This window comes from Gadus morhua, chromosome 9 (assembly GCF_902167405.1).
Source record: "Gadus morhua chromosome 9, gadMor3.0, whole genome shotgun sequence".
NCBI classification, from domain to species: Eukaryota; Metazoa; Chordata; class Actinopteri; order Gadiformes; family Gadidae; genus Gadus; species Gadus morhua.
This window is the reverse complement of record NC_044056.1, coordinates 18,564,407-18,583,915: the sequence shown is the minus strand read 5'-3', so window position 1 is coordinate 18,583,915 and position 19,509 is coordinate 18,564,407. Positions and strand designations below refer to the sequence as shown.

At 43.0% G+C, this 19,509-nt stretch overlaps 1 protein-coding gene across 2 annotated transcripts in view; it reads left to right on the top strand.

The window, feature by feature from the left end:
• The window catches only part of sv2bb (synaptic vesicle glycoprotein 2Bb), a 32,763-nt gene extending 13,431 nt beyond the window's left edge, over nucleotides 1–19,332 (top strand). For both annotated transcript variants that reach the window (XM_030366290.1, XM_030366289.1), the window contains exons 2-16: nucleotides 3,426–3,455; nucleotides 3,570–3,933; nucleotides 4,577–4,803; nucleotides 6,687–6,867; nucleotides 7,565–7,716; nucleotides 8,492–8,625; nucleotides 9,214–9,303; nucleotides 10,695–10,808; nucleotides 11,204–11,292; nucleotides 11,759–11,846; nucleotides 12,174–12,262; nucleotides 13,568–13,701; nucleotides 14,126–14,326; nucleotides 14,652–14,811; nucleotides 15,637–19,332. In XM_030366290.1, the coding sequence (XP_030222150.1) occupies nucleotides 3,692–3,933; nucleotides 4,577–4,803; nucleotides 6,687–6,867; nucleotides 7,565–7,716; nucleotides 8,492–8,625; nucleotides 9,214–9,303; nucleotides 10,695–10,808; nucleotides 11,204–11,292; nucleotides 11,759–11,846; nucleotides 12,174–12,262; nucleotides 13,568–13,701; nucleotides 14,126–14,326; nucleotides 14,652–14,811; nucleotides 15,637–15,820 (2,085 nt within the window). In that variant the 5' untranslated portion in view covers nucleotides 3,426–3,455; nucleotides 3,570–3,691 and the 3' untranslated portion in view covers nucleotides 15,821–19,332. The remainder of the gene's footprint in view (nucleotides 1–3,425; nucleotides 3,456–3,569; nucleotides 3,934–4,576; nucleotides 4,804–6,686; nucleotides 6,868–7,564; nucleotides 7,717–8,491; nucleotides 8,626–9,213; nucleotides 9,304–10,694; nucleotides 10,809–11,203; nucleotides 11,293–11,758; nucleotides 11,847–12,173; nucleotides 12,263–13,567; nucleotides 13,702–14,125; nucleotides 14,327–14,651; nucleotides 14,812–15,636) is intronic.
• The last annotated feature ends 177 nt before the right edge of the window (nucleotides 19,333–19,509 follow it).

Here is a 19,509-nt window from a genome sequence, read left to right as displayed (position 1 = left end):
TCTGTTGGCCTGTCTGCTTGCCTGTCTGCACACTGTGTTGATTTTGGATGTTGTCTGTATGTTTGTATGGGGCTCCTCTCTGGGGCTGTCTGCCTTGGGCCTGCGGTCAAGATGGAACAGCTCCTTATGCTACCACAACCATAATTGTGTGGTGAATGTTCCCTTCAGAAACATGTTAATCACTTGTATGTGATTAATGTGACTACCAATAACTATGTAGATTAGCCATTTTTAACACTAAGCTGCTGAGATTAACTAGTTTGTAAAGCTTTTATTTCCGTAAATTTCTCCAAATTCGGGGATGAATGCAAATGGTACGTTAGTTAGAATAAGTGTATGTGTGGATCAAAGTGGGTTTGTCCTCCTTCTAACAGCTAACTATTCCAGCAACCTTAAATTAATGTGAACGATTTCTTATGATTTTTTTTTAATAAATGCTTACACATATTTTTGATCCCATCTCGTCGAATAGAATCAATATTTGTAACGTCTTTGGTAGCTGAGTACATATTGTCAAATTTCTTGAGAAAAAAATTATAAATGTATATAATGGTGATTTCTAATGCCCAGCCCAGAAAACAAGTTGGACGTTGGGTATAAGAATGAGAACAGGGCCTGCCCAGTATGGGGAATGAGGGATGAAAACAAATGAATGATTAATGCTCAACATTAGGCTGAATATTTGATGGTCGTGTTCACTTTCGTACCCCCACTGTCATTTCAGTTCAACTCCAAAATATGCCAATGTCATTATTTAAGCATTATCCGTGCTTTCTCATTTACTGTGTGGTCGAAGGCATCCTACTTCCTATACAGGGCAGGGAAATGTAGGGTCGTGCAACATCCATAAGCATGAATGCATAAGTAGCTGAATGCTTCTGCTTAAACTCTACAAGCTAGAGAGAGAGAGAGAGAGAGAGAGAGAGAGAGAGAGAGAGAGAGAGAGAGAGAGAGAGAGAGAGAGAGAGAGAGAGAGAGAGAGAGAGAGAGAGAGAGAGAGAGAGAGAGAGAGAGAGAGAGAGAGAGAGAGAGAGAGAGAGAGATTACACTACTAGAGGCTTTAAACATCGTGCTCATCATCCCGCGGTGAAAGCGGCTGCAGGACTCAGAAATGACTTGTGTGACTGATCGTCAGAGAAGAAGGATCTCCGCTGCTTATGGGCCTCATGAAATTAAATTATATCTCCAGTAACCATCCCTCCATCCATCCATCCGTCTATCCATCTCTCTAACTCCCTGTTTTTCTGTCAAAACAACTTAAACCGCTTTTTGCAGTTTTAAATTGCATTGTTGAATATTCTTATCAAGATGACTGGTTCGGTTTGGGCTGCTGGTGTTAATTCATAGCTCTCTAACACTTTGCTCCAACAGCAGGAGGCTGCTTCTGAGAGGTTGGAGATTAGTCGGAATACGCAGCCGGTAAATTATTGCTAACAAGTTCGTGGCAAGCCCAATGAGCTTCGAGTAGAAAATACAATTAGAATGGAAGCTTTCATACCTGGATATCAGGGCTGGACATATAAGTGCAGGAGGATTGTGGATGGATCGGTTCAATTTTGATTGCCGATGGTGTGAGTGCCCGCTGCCCACGCTCATGTTTTAAAATAGATAGGGCCCAACGGTGTCCATATGTCACGCCCTGCAGCTCAGACTGGGTGGTGATGAGTCACCCTGTTTTCTTTGCACCGTGGGCGAGTTAAGGCGCTAAATTCTACTAAAATAAACTTTAATTTAACTTAAATCATTTTCATGGGATTCATGTTTTCTTTTGGTGGAATAGTTTTTGAACGATATGACATAGGAGTAACTTCATATCATTACCTCAATCCTGATCATCAACTGCTATATTATTATTACTATTATGATATTATTATATCATCATTTTAAGTTGAAATAACCTGGTTTGGGCTTAAGCTGCACAGACACACAACAGCAGAAAGAGACGATTAAAATAATGAATGACAAACGGAAATGAGGAGTGAGGGTGTGAAGGAGATTAATGATAATGATATTAAAATTTCAATAAAGAAATATTAAGAGCGAGCGAGACAGGGGAGAGAGATAGAGAGCGAAAGTGAAAAGAGTACAGAGAAATGTTCATTATGGTGCTTTTTTTAATGGAGTCATTAATTGAATGGCTCCAGTGACTCCAGTGTCTCCAGTCAGTGCTTCCCATTCAGTGAGTTGAATGGGAGGCAGTTAGAGTTGGGGGATTGCTAGCATGACTTCTGGTCTGATTCCAACAGGAATGTCTTACAATATGTTCGATTGAACAAGTGAGGTTTGTAAATAAAAAAAATGGATTTACAGTAACACACTGCAGATATAATAAAAGTATTGCCTGCGTTAGTTCGAGTGAGACGAAGCCTGTGGAGGCCTTAAATAATGAATTGAATTCAAGCTGACTTAATGGGAAGCATAAACATGCATGACATTCTTCCATAGTATGAACATGCATGCTTTTAATCAGTTATATGTTATGAGGAGGATGTCGATTTGTCGGCCGTCAGGCAGCCAAAGCCAAAAATATGTCAAAGCTATCAGGTGACATCATAGTACCATGGCATCCTGGCCTTAAATTTCCCTTATCTCTTTCGGTTTGAAAAATATTGGTCATATTATTATTTCAAAGGGTTGCTAATGTTCCTCAACTACAAATCCTCATAGCAGGACATACTTGGTAAAAAAAAATCCTATATTTTTACTGAGTGGTATTTATGTGTGATGATATCCGTCTTTTCCATGTGTATGTAACTGCTAACGATAGCAATGTAATAGGAAAAGAGCAGGTTGAAGATGATAAGCAGATGTGTGAAGTGCAGAGGAAAGCAAAGATGGTGGACAGCAGAGGGGAACAGACAGAGTAGACATGGAAGGAAGGAAGCTTTCAAACGGGGGGGGGGGGGAATTAAGACATGACATTGTGTAGAAGTTCAGCCTTTGAGGCGAGACAGATCTCATTACAGCATTGTGCTGTTCAAGAAATGTGCGCATGAAATGTGTGTGTATGTGTGTGTGTGTGTGTGTGTGTGTGTGTGTGTGTGTGTGTGTGTGTGTGTGTGTGTGTGTGTGTGTGTGTGTGTGTGTGTGTGTGTGTGTGTGTGTGTGTGTGTGTGTGTGTGTGTAGCCTTAGTTCCCATCGTCATACTGAGGCTGGTGTAAAGGTCTGGATTACATGTTGATTGGTCACACTGGTGGCTCCCTGCCTAGTTGTGCCTCAAACGAAAGAACATACAAAGAGAGGCAGAGAGATCAAGGGAGAGTGTGAGAGATTGAGAGATACAAACAAGAAATTGGAGGGCAGAAACTAATGCTGAACATGAGAGGTTCCAAGTCACATTGACATTTTTGTTGTAAGCTAATAGTTGTGACTTAAAAGTTCATTATTAAATGCTCCATCCTCATTTTGTGCTCTCTGTCAACAGGTATACAGGACGACCGGAATCTGAATCACTGTAAGTGAGGACTTGGATTTAGTGCCCATCTACACCAGTACTCTTCCATCTTCAAGACTGTGTGTGACGGAAATGTACCCCTCAAAATAGTCAGTACTCTCTCTCTCGACACAGACTCAAAGCAACCCTTCCGGCGAAGCAAAAACATTGGGCCAAGGATCCTGGGTGTTTGCGACCCATTCAAAGCACTCGCCTACAATCCGACCAATAAGAGTCAAGGGCTGATCTGATCCAAGATGGCCGACCCGTACCAAAACAACAGGTACCAGCAGCAGGGGGGCGGCGGGGACGCCTACGGGTCGTACGGGGAGGGGGGGGGCCAGGACGGGTACGCGTACCAGGGGGACTACCCGGCGCAGGAAGAGGACGCGGCCAGCGACGCCACCGAGGGCCACGATGAGGAGGACCAGATGTACGAGGGGGAGTACCAGGGGATCCCCCACCCGGACGAGGTCAAGGCCGCGCAGCGAGCCGCCAGGTAGCTTCGATTTTATTGCCGAATTAATACCTTCTTCCTCTTTTTTTTTTTATTAAAGTTGACATGTTATGCCACCAGGTGTGAATGTGATTAGCCGTTACAAGCCGTTTTGAAAATCGGCCTCTTCTGACATCACAAGCGGGCGTTTCCACCCGTCCTAGATGATCCGCCATACATCTCGGTGGACACGCCCACTTGTGATGTCAGAAGAGGCTGATTTTCGGCTTTTACGGCTTGTCAAGTCTAATCACACTCACACCTGGTGTAATTATGTCACCTTTAAATCATTTGTTTAGCTCTTATCCAGTACGCCTTAATGGTTTATTTTTTCCAGAAACAAAGTTGTTGAAGAACATGGTAGGGGTTAGGGAGGCCTTCAGGTAGGCTGGGAGCATTTGGGTTTGGTTCCAGAATGTTTAAGCGAGCAGTCGAACCAGCAAAGTGGTTGTGTTGTTCTCGGTTCTCTAACTGTTTTCAACACAGTCCTACGTGTTTTTCTGTTTCTCAGAATAGCCTCGATGTTTAAAACATCGCTGCCTGTTTTTCTCTAGTCTAAAGGCTTTAGGTCTTATCCAACATAACGGCAGAACATCAGCACAACGCAATCTTAACTGTGTCTCTCCCTACCTCCCACCACCCCCAGGGCCAAGTCTAGACCAGCAGGTAATGTTATCTCGGAGTTGGAGGAGTTGTCTGAACAGTATGAGGAGATCATGGAGGACTGTGGCCACGGACGGTTCCAGTGGACTCTCTTCATCGTCCTGGGGCTGGCTCTCATGGCCGACGGGGTGGAGTGCTTCGTGGTGGCGTTCGTGTTGCCCTCCGCTGAGAAGGACCTGTGTCTGTCTAACGCAGAGAAAGGAATGCTGGGTAAGTGAGTTCATGATGGCCAACATCAAAAAAAAAAAATTCACTCTTTCTTTTTGTTATTTTTCTTATTTTTTGCTTTATCTCGACCACAATATTCAGTCCAGTGAGTCCTTCTGCAGGGATAAACAAATTATTATCAACATCATTCAATTGTACCTTGAATTATTAACCAGCTACAAAATAATATGCATGAAGAAAGTTGCTGACATCGGTTTGTAATTAATTTATTAAAAGTATGACGCAATTAGTTCCATGAGTAATTGAAGAAAAGCCTACATTGCCTACATTGAAGTGGAAGTTTAAAAAGGTACTTAAAAGCAGTAAAAGTTAGCACTGAACACTACTTTAAACCCAATAATATATTTAATTTCTACTTATCTAACATGCAGGATTGACGGCTTCAAGGGGAGCCATACTCGTTTTAATTAATCTTGTGCTATAAGGTCCATGATTATTCACTTGATCCAGATCATTGGAATGTTGCATGGGACAACTGGTTAACAAGGGCTAGATTAAACAAACACACACATAAACACACACACACATACACACACATACACACACACAAACACACGCACACACACACACACAAACACACACACACACACATTCCCGCGCGCGCGCACACACACACACACACACACACACACACACACACACACACACACACACACACACACACACACACACACACACACACACACAGTCAATAAGTTTATAGTGGAGTGGCCAATATATCATCAAATAAGAAGCACTGTCTAATTAGCTAATGGTATTACACGGAGGGAGAGGTGATTCAGCTGTTTTGGTTTGTGTGTGTGTGTGTGTGTGTGTGTGTGTGTGTGTGTGTGTGTGTGTGTGTGTGTGTGTGTGTGTGTGTGTGTGTGTGTGTGTGTGTGTGTGTGTGTGTGTGTGTGTGTGTGTGTGTGTGTGTGTGTGTGTGTGTTAGAAGGCTGAAGGAAGAGGAGCTGATGTTGCATGATGATTATGTGGGAAAAACAATTCTGAGATGAGATTTGCTGATTAAACTCGACCCCCTTTTCGACTGTAAGCCATCGGACCTCCTATGAGCACACTACGTGCACACACACACAAACACACACACACACACACACACACACACACACACACACACACACACACACACACACACACACACACACACACACACACCCACACCCACACCCACACACACACACACATACACCCACACTCACAATGCAGTCTTGGTTCTCATTAGGTGCCCTACTCCTCTCTCTCAACCCCCCTCAGTTGAGCTCATACTTTTTCCTTCTCTTCCTCCACCGCCTCTCCAACAACTCGCTCTCGTCTTCTGTCCTGCCCTCCTTCCCTCACCCGTGCACTAGAAGCACTGAGCTCGTGTGTGTGGAGTTGTGTTGGTGCTTGTGGGCATGTGCTCTGGTTGCTCTGAGTCAGCATTTGAGGAGCGATGCCAGCAGTCAGTCAAAGCCATTGATTTCCTCCTGTGCTGCCCTTGGGCACCATTGCGGCTGCTGGGTTTCTCTGGCGTTCTCTGGCAGAGTTTAAGCGGGGGGGCGGGTGAGGGTTTCTTTCTATCGATTAGCAGATGATTCACCCGCAGTGCCATTCCACAGATGGAGAAAAAGAGCCTCCATTGGCTAAGTAATGTCTGTAAAGAAAGTGATCAAACTTCCTAACGTGTCCTCTTTGCTTATTGCTTTTTAAATGTAACCACTCATATAAGACGCAGTCCTCGTGTGCTTTGAAATCTCAGAATATCAACAGCGGTGATATTGTTGCCTGTGTGTGAGATTCATCCTTCACAGCCGCCGTTTTGCACAGTCACTTACATTGTATGAGACAACTGTAGACTCAATTCTCCCCTCCTCTCTGCCCTCCAGGTCTGACTGTGTTCCTGGGCATGATGGTGGGGGCGTTTGTGTGGGGGGGCCTGGCAGATAAGGTGGGCCGCAGGCGCTGCCTCATTGTCGCCTTGACGATCAACTGCGTGTTCGCGTTCCTCTCCTCCTTCGCCCAGGGATATGGCTTCTTCCTCTTCTTCAGGCTCCTCTCAGGCTTCGGGTAAACACACACACACTCATTCGACCTGGAGACCAATTGAACATGTGCCTTTCACTGATTGATTTACCTCCTACAATCCTCTAATGTAGCCTCAAAATCCATACATAGACGTTTGCAGACAACGTACACAGAATATGATACCCCATCTATAAATACTGGGAGCCTTTATCGACCTAAGCTATACCTGCTTGAGAATCAGGTCATCCCCCGCAGGCTTCCACGTGCTTTAGTATGCCAAATGAGGCTTCCGTCCAGTCTTGGGGCCGGGCCTGTGGTTTGAGCATTTCAACAGGGTATAAAAAAGGGCCAAAGTGTGTCCCCTTCACTACAAAGGAGCTTCCCAGAAGTGGAGTCAGGCAGTTCACACAAGCTAGCGTTGGGGCTGGGAAAGCCAGTCTAGAACAGAGCACTGAACAAGGCCTTAATGTATACATATATGCACAGACATAAGGAGAAAGTGTTTATTACATACTTCATCGATTTAATTGGTAGTCGTAAGTGGTTTGGCATCAGACCTTTTGATATTTGAGTTGATATTCAGCTATATTTATCTAAATTCCCCTGGGGTGTGTCATTAGTAAAGTATTTGAGTATCTGATAATTTATCGTGTCTATATCTTCCATTTATCTCTCTCTCTCTCTCTCTCTCTCTCTCTCTCTCTCTCTCTCTCTCTCTCTCTCTCTCTCTCTCTCTCAGTATCGGGGGTTCAGTGCCCATCGTCTACACCTACTTCTCAGAGTTTCTTCAGATGGGCAAGCGGGGGGAGTACCTGTCCTGGCTGTGCATGTTCTGGATGATCGGAGGAATCTACGCTTCCTTCACTGCCTGGGGCATCATACCCCGATACGGTAAACACACACATAAACAAACACAAACACATACACGCTGACCGAATTGTTCAAGCAGTACAAGGAGAGAGTCCTATTTAGTGATTGGTTGAAGAGTAATTGGGTGAGGCTGAAATCGATCCATCAGATATTAGATTTGTGTTACCGTATTTCTATGAGTTCAGAGCAAATACTGTAATTAAAGTCAAATTCAATTTGTATAAGTCCTAAAGAAAATACAAGAAAAAAATTATTCCCTTTTAAAAGTTGAATATTTATCTCAGAAACACCTTATAGATCTCAGAAAAATAAAGCGTCAAAAATCAACCAAGAAAAACACGAAGCCACATAGCAAAATGAAAACCAATCCAATTATTCCGATCAATCTCACCAGTTCAGGAGAGGAGGTGGGTTCATGCAGAGGTTAGTAGACTGTGAGGTTGAGGCAGGTCCTATTATCCACACCTAGACATGTATTGAGTCTAGGGAAGAAGATATCTGGATAAACAACAAGGGGATTTTAAGTGTTAAACCATTCTTTTTTATGCTGTGTTACAATCTTAACTAACAGTTCATCATAGACCCACTTCCGAAATAAAAATTAACTGTGGGTGTGTGTGTGTGTGTGTGTGTGTGTGTGTGTGTGTGTGTGTGTGTGTGTGTGTGTGTGTGTGTGTGTGTGTGTGTGTGTGTTTGTGTGTGTCTGTTTGTGTGTGTCTGTTTGTGTGTGCATGTGCGTGTGTGTGTGTGCGTGCGTGCGTGCGTGCGTGCGTGCATGTATGCGTGTTTCATCCAGGCTGGGGCTTCAGCATGGGCACAGAGTTCCAGTTCCACAGCTGGCGTGTGTTTGTCTTGGTGGCTGCCCTGCCAGCCATCATCTCCCTGGTGGGCCTCACCTTTATGCCTGAGAGCCCCCGCTTCCTCCTGGAGGTCTGTGCTGAACTCACATGCATGCCTCCCATGTAAACAACTCACTACACACAAGTGCATTCATATTGTTTGTTTGTTGTCCTCATTTTTGTTTTGACAATCTAATCCATTATGTAGATTAAAAAATGGTGTATTATTGGTTATCATTTGAAACTGACTCACTGAGGTCATACAATATCCCAGGGCACTTATCGCAAAGAGTAGGGGTTTCCCCGGTGTCCTGGCCCAACCAGGCTCATTCAATCTGGCCCCCTAATCATCCTCCTATATAATTGGCTGACTCATTAATTCCCTCACTCTCCACCTCAAGCCTGTGTGTGGTGAGCGTTCTGGGGCAGATTGGCTGCCGTGCATTCCCCATGTGGGTCCTACACACTGGTGGTGGTTTGTGAGGTCCCCCTCTTCACTGTAAAGCGTCTTTGAGTGTCTAGAAAAGCGCTACATAAATTCAATCCATTATTATTATTATTATTATTATTATCATGAAATGTATCCCTAATCATCGCACAGTTGTGTGTAACACCATGTTGTGGTTGTGTGTGTGTGTGTGCGTGTATGTGTGTGCGTGTGCGTGGGCTTGTGGAGCAGAATGCTAAGCATGACGAGGCGTGGATGATTCTGAAGCGGGTGCACGACACCAACTGGAGGGCCAAGGGCCAGCCGGAGAAGGTCTTCACTGTGAGTGCCGCACCCAGAGCCCTCACTGTGTCCATCGATGGCCTCACACAGAGTCCTTATGAGCTCTGTCATATTGTATGTGCTCAACACACTGCTTCCATCACTCCACTGTCAACTCCCTTGTTATTCATATTGGAGACGGTAACTTTTGGTCTGCTTGTACATATATTGTATTGTATACAAGTCGGATGAGAGCGACAAAAACACACAAAAGAAGCTGACCGCGATCAAAGTAAATTGGATTAAAGTGATTAGGTTTAAGAATGTATGCATTTGCATTTATACACCAAATAATTGCCTTATAATAGTATATGTTTCCATTAATGCCAATGCAAAGTTTCAAAAATTCCCCTGAAAATAAGTGGGAGAAATGTACAATAGATTGTGGAATACACACTGCCCTGCTGTTTGAAAACTTCCATCTTTCCCACTTACTGCATAATTGAATACACTTTCTGAATAATTGCCAAATGGCAGAAAAGGAGTGCATGAACTGCCTTTGCTAATAAGGGCTGTGTGTTACGTTTAGCCTGCAGTAATTTAATTCCCGTCCCAGCGGGCCATGCTGAAATGGGACTGGGACTGAACAGCTTCTGGTTAATGTGCTGCATAACAGCAGCGCTAAAGAACATATGTTAATAATCTAAAGTACTTAATGAACTAAATGAATAAGATAATGAGCTAAGGGCGGACAGTCAGACAATTATGGACAGCCAGACAAGTCACAGACAGAAAGATCTGACAAACAGAAAGACAGATAGACAGACATTCAGACCATGCAGACATTAGATAGAGGGACGGACTTGGAGAAACATCCATAGATCATCACGAGGATATCTATAATAGACCCTGCAACAATAGTACACTTAGCACGTACAAGTCATTCTATCTCCATCACCACCACCACCACCACTACTTGTACTAAATCATACACGATCCAAGAGTCGCACACCGTTTTCTGCAGGCAGTTATGGGCAATGAGTTTCTAAGGACCACGGCCGTCTCATTTACGTAGTAGGGGAAACAGAAGTACACATTAAGAGAGAGAACTACAGAGTAGCTTTTTTTTGTTTTAAATATAAAATCAAATTGAATAGTGGTGGTGCATTTACCTTTACGTTAACATTTAGTACATTTAGCAGAGGCTTTTATCCGAAGCGACTTACAGTGAGTAAATTTGTCAGAAGAAAGAGAAACCACAATATATCGCTGTCGGTACAGTAAAGTTATTCATCGAAACAAGTGCCAAGCACTTACAATTGCTAGGTTAACCCATTCCCTGTATACAACAACGATAGCTAGGATATGTTGCAACACTATGCTTCTATTTTTTACAACATTCGACAAGTGTTGTCCTACTGCCTAAGCTGAATGCATGCGTTGTGTTTCAGGTGACCCACATCAAGGCTCCCAAGACGGCTGAGGACGAGTTCATCGAGATCCAGAGTGCTACCGGGACCGCCGTACAGCGCTGGGCCGTCCGCTCTGCCACACTCTGCAAACTAGTATGTACTACACACACACACACACACACGCACGCACGCACACACGCACGCACGCACTATAATCTGCATTACAGAGTCCTTGACAGGAAAGGGGGTCCTGGGAGACATTACTTTAATGATAAGGAATACATAATTCTGTGTCATAGGAAGTTCACATCCATTAACATTTAGCAACATGAAATGGCAATGTATATTATACGAATATACAAAACCTGGGATTACAGCTCCATATGGGATTAGTATTATTTTGCCCTGTTGGTTCGTTAATATTAATATCTATATAGCAAGGAAACTGGGAGCAGTTGATTGTATTCCGCTCAGGTGTATAAGGAAATCCTTTAATACATTTAATCCTAACCAGTCCTGCTTTAGTGATCTCCATATTTTACCCCCAGGTGCTAAAGAACGTAGCGTCTCTTCTGTCGGCTGAGCTGAGGATCACCACTCTCTTCCTCGCCATTATCTGGTTCTGCATGGCTTTCAGGTGAGCGTCTATGCTAGCCGTGATACACCACATACAGGGCTATCCCACATACATGGGATAATTTGGTGGTCGATACTCCGCAATATTGAGAGGACCCATGAGATTAGGAGAACTTTGAAATCCAAAAGCAATGTAAATATGACGTAATCTAGGCTACATGCTAATTCTGTCTTGCATGAGAAATGCTCTGGCAGTTATAAACGCATCAAAGTCTCCTCAAAATGATAAATCCTTTCACAATTATTTACTATACATTGACCCAAAAAACATTACAACCAACACAGTAACTAACATTCCAATATGTTTCTAAAATGGAGGCAGTCATTGCGATGCAATGTTGTGACATACAAGCCCTGCACGGCTGCACCTGATTCTTAGGTCATGGGGGCATTTAGGGCTAGGTTGAATTACCCATGATGCCACCTGGTTAATGTGTTCATGACTATTTTTGACTGTTGTGTTCCAGTTACTATGGTCTGTCCGTGTGGTTCCCTGACATGATCAAACATCTTCAGAATGAAGAGTATGAAGCAAGAGTCAAAGTGATCACCAAGGTGGGAGGTCCGCCCATCCTACAGGGACAGCCTTCAACATAAGAGATACAATGCTAGACACCCAGCAACAGGGACTTTATCCATTAAGAAGTTCAAAGCGCATGTGTAGAGCATTACCCACGTAGCTTTTAGCATTGAGCCTTTGAATAAAGTCAATCTCCATTTAAATTGTGTCTACATCAATATTGACATTTGCTTGGCTAATGACTCTATTTGAGATTATTATGTTGAGGTCCATGCAGAAAATGTCAGAGTGTGCTGCAGCTAAACTGCGAGGAAATGCCCAAAATGCTGTCGACGTAACTGATTCTTTCCTTCTCTATCAAGGTGTTCCATGGAGAGCGCGTGGAGCGATTCCGTTTCAACTTCTCTTTAGAAAACCAGATCCATAGAGAAGGAGAATACATCAGAGATGAGTAGGTCTCGCTGAAACACAGAGAGGAGCCACATCAAAAGCCTGAAGGCCCCAATAATCTTACAACAAACTCCAATTTGGCGTGTTCGCATCGACTGTTGAGCACAGTGATGTCGTTAGGGTACAATAGAGTCCCTACGGTGTGTGGACTGTATGTCAATGACACCAGGAGTTACTCCATATCCGTCTAATCACTGCTTGAGCAGTCCATACAAATACGCATTATCCCACACAATCTCAGCAAATCTTGTTTCAAAGGGGTTCAACTTGAAATAAACCCAGAGAGGGATGTAATAGTCCACATATTTAAAGACACCAATTACTTAGGTCACCATTCATCTGATGTTGTTGACCAGTTTAACGCAGCAGTGTTCTGTGGGACTTGTGGGAAGGTTGGACTAGCCAACACTGTGCCAATAGACTCCCAATAGGGCAATGGAAGCAGAATGCAGTGCATCGTTTGGGTGTCAAACCGGTGATTTTCTCTGTGCAAACACACCATTTTGGATTCAATTTGAAGGTTATCGGGGCCTTCACATTCAATACTATACCAGGGAAACCCCAGCTCAGAGCGATCTGCAATGCTGGGGTTAACTACGGTAGTGACATAGTAAATCATTACTTGAGTCATTTGTGTGCAATCCTTGTGTACAGGGTTGATCGTTTCAAAGTCATTCTTTCCTTTGATATGTGTCATCCGGAAAGATTTGGCGGATTTTCTGTTCTTGCTGATTTCATAGAAATGGTGTGCATACAGACAAATACATATTCCCTGTACAGTGCAGCCATCTATTGTTTATACACGTTTGATGTTATTCTGTATACTATATATACAGTATCTATATGTATCTATGTATATTGTTCTAGCTAAGACTCCATTCTGGTATACAAAATATCTAGTTGTATACAGTATTACGACTGTATATGCTGAAACTTCTATGCTATGCACAGAGGAAATGGACAAAAATGGGCCTTTCTACATCCCCCCTAGTATTATTTTTAATATGGAAAGGAGCATTCCACCACATTCTGATCACAATGCCTTTTCGAACTAGGATCATTATCATAGCAACGTCCAAGATGGTAAAGCCTATTTGGGTTTACCAAATACAGTTACCATCGTCACACCGGGAGGGCCCCATTCTGTCCATTCTATATTCTAGTGCTACGAGCATCATAGAAGTAAACGTATCCTTGTACGTTTCTGCCTGCCTGTGTGTGTGTGTGTGTGTGTGTGCGCGCGGGTGTGTGTGCGTGTGTCCGTTTGTGTGTGTGTGTGTGTGTGTCTCTCATCCCATCCTAATAGGTTCATCAACATAGAGATCAAGTCAGTGACGTTTGAGGACTCTCTGTTCGAAGACTGTTACTTTAAGGACATCAGGTCCAGCAACACAGTGTTTAGGAACTGCACCATCAGATCCACTGAGTTCATCAACACAGGTAGGTGGTGGTGGTGGTGGTGGTGGTGTCAGCATCTAAGAAGCACTGTAGCTTCTTCTTTTTTTGGTGGGGCTCAAGATAGTTATGGAAACTCGATTTGAGTGCACTCTACTTGATCCGTCTCATCTTATATATCGTCTTATGCATCTTATATATTCTTATATAGATTATAGATGGCATAGATATAATATATGCTAATATATATTAATATATATATTAGTATTGTCTTTCAAGGCCTGTGTTTGTGTATATCACGTGTTGGTCTCTTTTTTCATTGTTTTAACAACCGCCGAGAGACAGAACCTGTCAGTTCTGTACTGTAGATAGTTCTCTATGCATCATATGGCCTCGTACCCTATCATACATTCTGTCTAGTATCTAGAATCTAGTACCAGCCACCATTCCCGCTTCCTGCTCTTCCCAGACCTGTGGAAGGACAAATTCATCGACTGTAAGTTGGAGAATGTATCCTGGCACGAAAACAAACGAGGCTGTCACCTTGACGCGGCGGAGGAGAACGACGTCCTCATCTACCTGGTCAGCTTCCTGGGCAGCCTGGCCGTGTTGCCGGGCAACATCGTGTCCGCCCTGTTCATGGAGAAGGTCGGCCGGGTCAAGATCATAGGTGACCGACTCACACGTGGACCGATCCGTTTCATTGGTTGCTGTTTTTTAATGCAGATATGCGTCATTGGTCTGACTGGTGCTCAAGAAGCGTTCAGCCATAACGGTGGACTCATGGTGAGGGAGGAAGCGCCCTGACCATGAAACCTTAGCTTACCCTGGGAAACACTAGGATGGTACAACTCAAAGCGAGAAGATGCATGCACAGTAGGGCAGCTCTCATGCTTTACGGAAGAGCAAAATCTTTTGTGCAGTGCCTCCCAAGCGGTGCCCAACCATCTCCCTCACTCCCCCCCCCACCCCCCCCCCCCCCCCCCCCCCTGCAGGTGGCTCTATGCTGGTGTCGGCGGGCTGCACCTTCCTGCTCTTCCTGAGCTTCAGCCAGGCCGCCATCATCGCCATGCAGTGCCTGTTCTGCGGCGTGAGCGCGGCCGCGTGGAACGGCATCGAGGTGGTCACCGTGGAGCTGTACCCCACCTCCAAAAGGTACCCCGCATCCGCCGGGCTGGGTCCACCCTCGGATATCAATATGGGTGCATATATATATACTGTATATAGATATATAGATATGTAAAAGGTAGGCTGCGACGTTTAGGGAAGGTAAACGGTGAAAACAGGGCGGAGTTAGGCTAGGTTTCCTGTTTTGTTGCAGTGATTTCGAAGAGAAAGTAATAAGCGAGTGTGCAGAGCTTTCAAAAAAGAAATCAATGCACACTACTTATCCGCTTCTACCAACGACCTTTGGTTGACACTAAGCAGTGGTCAATAAGGTACAGTCCGGTTCTAGATTCATTAGATCTTTATCACCAAACTCCCACTCTATCGGCCTCTAAGGCCACATCCACCCCAAATACATCACTTTTGCCATTTTTAAACCTAGCGTCCACACTACCCTGGCGTTCAAGAACCCCTAAAACTACTGCTAACCCCGTTTCAGATTGAAAGCTGACTGCTTTTTCGTCTTAAAGGGGCTGGAACACAGACTTTTGAGAACGATGACGCAGATAAGCAACAAGAGTAGAACAGCAGAATATACTGCTTCCTGTTCACAGCGGCACGGCCATGCCCAGTGAACGGGAACGGTCACGTGATAGTACTTCAGTCGTGCATTATTGACGGAAATTATTTCTGAAACAATGCCAAAACTGAGAACGTTTTAGTTTTAAAACAAAATAAATGTGGATGTTGCCTAACTCTCTCCTCTATGGCCTTCCTAAAAAACAATTTGGGACCTGCTAAGACAAAAAAACTAATGAATTGAATTTAATAATTGTTCTAATCCCTGGCTTACCTGTCTCTGTGGTTTCCTAGGGCCACCGCGTTCGGCCTGTTGAACGCCATGTGCAAGTTGGCGGCCATCTTGGGCAGCTCTATCTTCGCCAGCTTCGTGGGCATCACCAAGGTCATCCCCATCCTGCTGTCGTTCGTTGCGCTCATCTGCGGCGGGCTGGTGGCGCTCAAGCTGCCCGACACCCGCGAGAAAATCCTCCAGTGAGAACATCATGGGGGGGGGGGGGGGGGAGCTTGGACTGCATCAGAACAGGAGAGGGAGACGCAGGTGGGTGGTGTGTTTTGTGTCTAGAGAGAGGAGGGAGAGAGAGAGAGAGAGAGCCCAAGAGGTGCAAGTTTCAAATGTAACACCCCCTCCCCCGCAAAAAAGAACAAATACAACTAAAACATATAAACATCGAAAACTGCTGATTTGATTTGATGGTATTATTCCATTGTGGTGCGATCAGTTGTGGCAATCAAACACAGGAAACTTGAAGCTGGGTTTGCAATATGATATATCATAAAGTCTGTTTTTGCTGCGTTGGAAACGTTTGTGTGCGATTCAGGAGTTACTGAGTGTGAAGATGTTGAGGAAGAACCCTGAAAGTTTAATAAGAAACACTAATTCAATGACAACTGAAATTATGAAAGCGGATATTGACGGGGCTGGGAAAAATGAGGAAGAGAGTAGATTCATGGCACCATTAATACAGAAGAATACGAATATGAATAAATGATATATTCATTATTATGTGTCCTCAAAGCCATATCCCAGAGGCTGAGGTTTGGTAACAACGAGCCCATGCTGATCCCATTGTGAGTTGAATGGAGAATGAAATATACGATATGACAAAGTAGATAGTGACATGATGTTATGGAGGGACACTTCTATTCTGGATGACTTCATGTTTCAATTTCTGACTAATTGTCATCATAGAGTATATTAAACTCATAGTTTATGACACGAAGACAGGATTTCCGCACTGCATCCACAAAACAAGCGTCATTCAATTGGTTTTATTATTATTTAAAGTTGATGGATTTTAGACATTTTTTAGTGCATGCTCGGATACAATGAGCTGAATATTGGGACTATGGTTTACATGATGGAATGGACATTTAGGTCACCTAAATGTAATTTGATATGTTTTGAAAGTAGCCAGCTACTATGAAAGTAGCTAGTGTATAAGAAGTGGTCACTTCAATTATTTTCATTTACAATTCACTTTGGTTGTGTGCACCATTGTCAATTATTATAATATATATTTTTAATATTATTATTGAATGTGCATTACTTAATTTAAAATATGACTGAAACATGGTTTAGGGCCAATCTTCATATACCTATATTGTCTATGTCTGTTTTTGTCTGAAGTGGATTATGCTGTGGTTTTGAGTAATATGGTTAGTAATGGGGCTAAGCATTTTAATGAATAACTAATGTCTCTATTTTGAGTCGGTCCATTCCGCTTTAACTTTTAAGCATAAAACATTCCAATGTTAGCAGTGTTTGTGTTGACTATTTGAGCCCATGTCAACCCCTCCGTGGTATGGTTAACCCGTCCCATTATCAAAATCTTTATTTGGCTTTGCTTACACATCCCTCTCTCTTTTTGTACTGTCAGCAAAACTGGCCCTCCATGTCTTCAATGATAAAATAGCTCAAAATAGTGATAAAGAGAAGGGACAATCACAACAGCCTGATTATTTGTGTATGCGTGTCTATCCTTCCCCCTTTTTCTCTTCTTTGAACATTCACACTCAAGTCCATGCCTGCTGTATATCTGTTACCTGAAAGACCTGTGTTGAGTCCTGATATTAACAGAGATCTGAAGATATATATATATATATATATATATATATATATAAAGAATTATTTTCTTCAAAGAATTCAAGAAATCGATGAACAACATGAGACCACTTCTCATCCGACCGACTGCATGTTTGTGATTTGACTAACAAGTGGCTTCATAACAAAACCAGGGAGTGGTTTCCTTACGTCTAATCGTATCTTATGTAAATGCTTGTGTTGGTTCTTATAACATCCTATGTGTTGAAACTCAACATTAAGGGACAAGATGGTTTCGGACCTTATTTTTGCAGACGTGTGACCTTGCGGGCGAGTGAATGAATCAGACTGATGAACAAGCTCTAAACACTGCAAAGAAACAACGATCAATTTGGCCAATGCCTTAGGAAACTCAAAATCAAAGCATCTGTGGCACAACGACTGTGACACATTGCTGGTCTGTGTAAGGATGGTACAAACAGTGTTTATAACCTGATAAGAAATGCAATCAAGCTGTTGTTCACACAGCTATTTAGTTAGGTTAGAGCAATAAGTATAGGGTTAGAGGAGTGCAGAGTATAAAAAGAACATTAAAGAAATTTCCCAAACTCTTTTGGCTCAACTAAATATAACTAAAGATTATCTTTTGAAGCATGGAAGAAGTGTTGTGTTTTTTCATGCTCAGCCGTTGCAATATCCTGGTGTACCCTTGTATCAACATCTTCTACGAGTGGCTCTATCTAAACTCTGTGTGGAAACAGAGGGTTTTAATTAGGTCCTCCATCACTGCAGTTCTCTGCTGTTGTAAAAGACCATTTGAGCAACTGAATGAATTGTTTTCCTGCTTTCACATTACTGTCCCTCACTGGACTGGCCTCCCTTTGCTGGGATTAAATCTGTGGAGGCTAAAATGATGTATGTATTTATTGACAAATGTCTTTGTTGTTTTTCTGGGGAAACCTGTTCCTGAGTAATGTTACTCTGTGTTGAACTGTATGACAGAAGGAAAGAAAAAAGCTTTTTGCCTCGTCTGCTTCCACTAACCACCATTCATTACCCATTTAGTTACAGTTGGAACAATGCATATGCCTCTGTGTCTCTTATCTCCTCTACTGGGCTAAATACGATCTTGAATGACAAGGGGAGGAAAGTGTTTATGATTCTTGTCAGGATTATGCTTATCAGCAATTTCTTTAAAAAGGGGAAAAAAAACTATATTGGCCCACTCTCCGGTGATTTATAAGAACCGGTGTTGAATTTTACCCACAGCTACACTACAAAAAGATAACACGGGTAACACAAATGATGTCTCCAAACGGGGCTATAAGTTACCGCTACTTTTCCTCCACTGAATTTCTCCTGGACCATTGTGTGTGTTTGTCGACCATATAGCTTAACAGGGTTTAAGGGACTCTTGTCTTCACTGCACTCCTCCCCTCTCACCTCCTACTAATGCACAAGCAACACGACAGAGATCCAAATGGACATATTAATGATTCAAGAATCGGATGAGAGTGCATGTTGATATTTTGTTATGGCAAAGAAAAGAAAAATAAGTCAGAGTCAACCCCATAAGCGTCTCTTCAATGTGTGACTAATCAGTTGGTTTTGTCTGCTTCTCGGTGTTTTTAATCGACCACTACAGCGCTGGTCAAAGCAACAGCTGATCAATTCAATGTGTATTTTGGTATATATGTATCGATTTGCTTTTTTCTGTGTGTTTTCATTGGTTTGGAACTTTGGACCTTTGTTCAGGCATCAGTTAGGAGAAACAAAAAGCCATATTTGGTTCTTTTTTTATATTTTGTATTTATGAACTGTGTGGTTTTGGGTTGTTTCGTTTGTGGAAAAGAATGAAATCTGTTTTGTGTCAAAAGTTTACTTTTTGGTGTTTGGTTCATGTGTATCTGTGGCTGTGAAAATAATAAAACTGATTATGAAGAACACGGAAATGTTACGTTTTGTTACTTCACTAAATCCTATTACTTCATGCAACATGACAGTCAGACCATGAGACTTCCATCACAACTACACAAAAGTCACTGTTCAATACCTGTAAGAATCTGATTAGATTGGATTCTTCTTGAAAAATACAATATATTTTTTTCAAGGGAAGAAGAAAG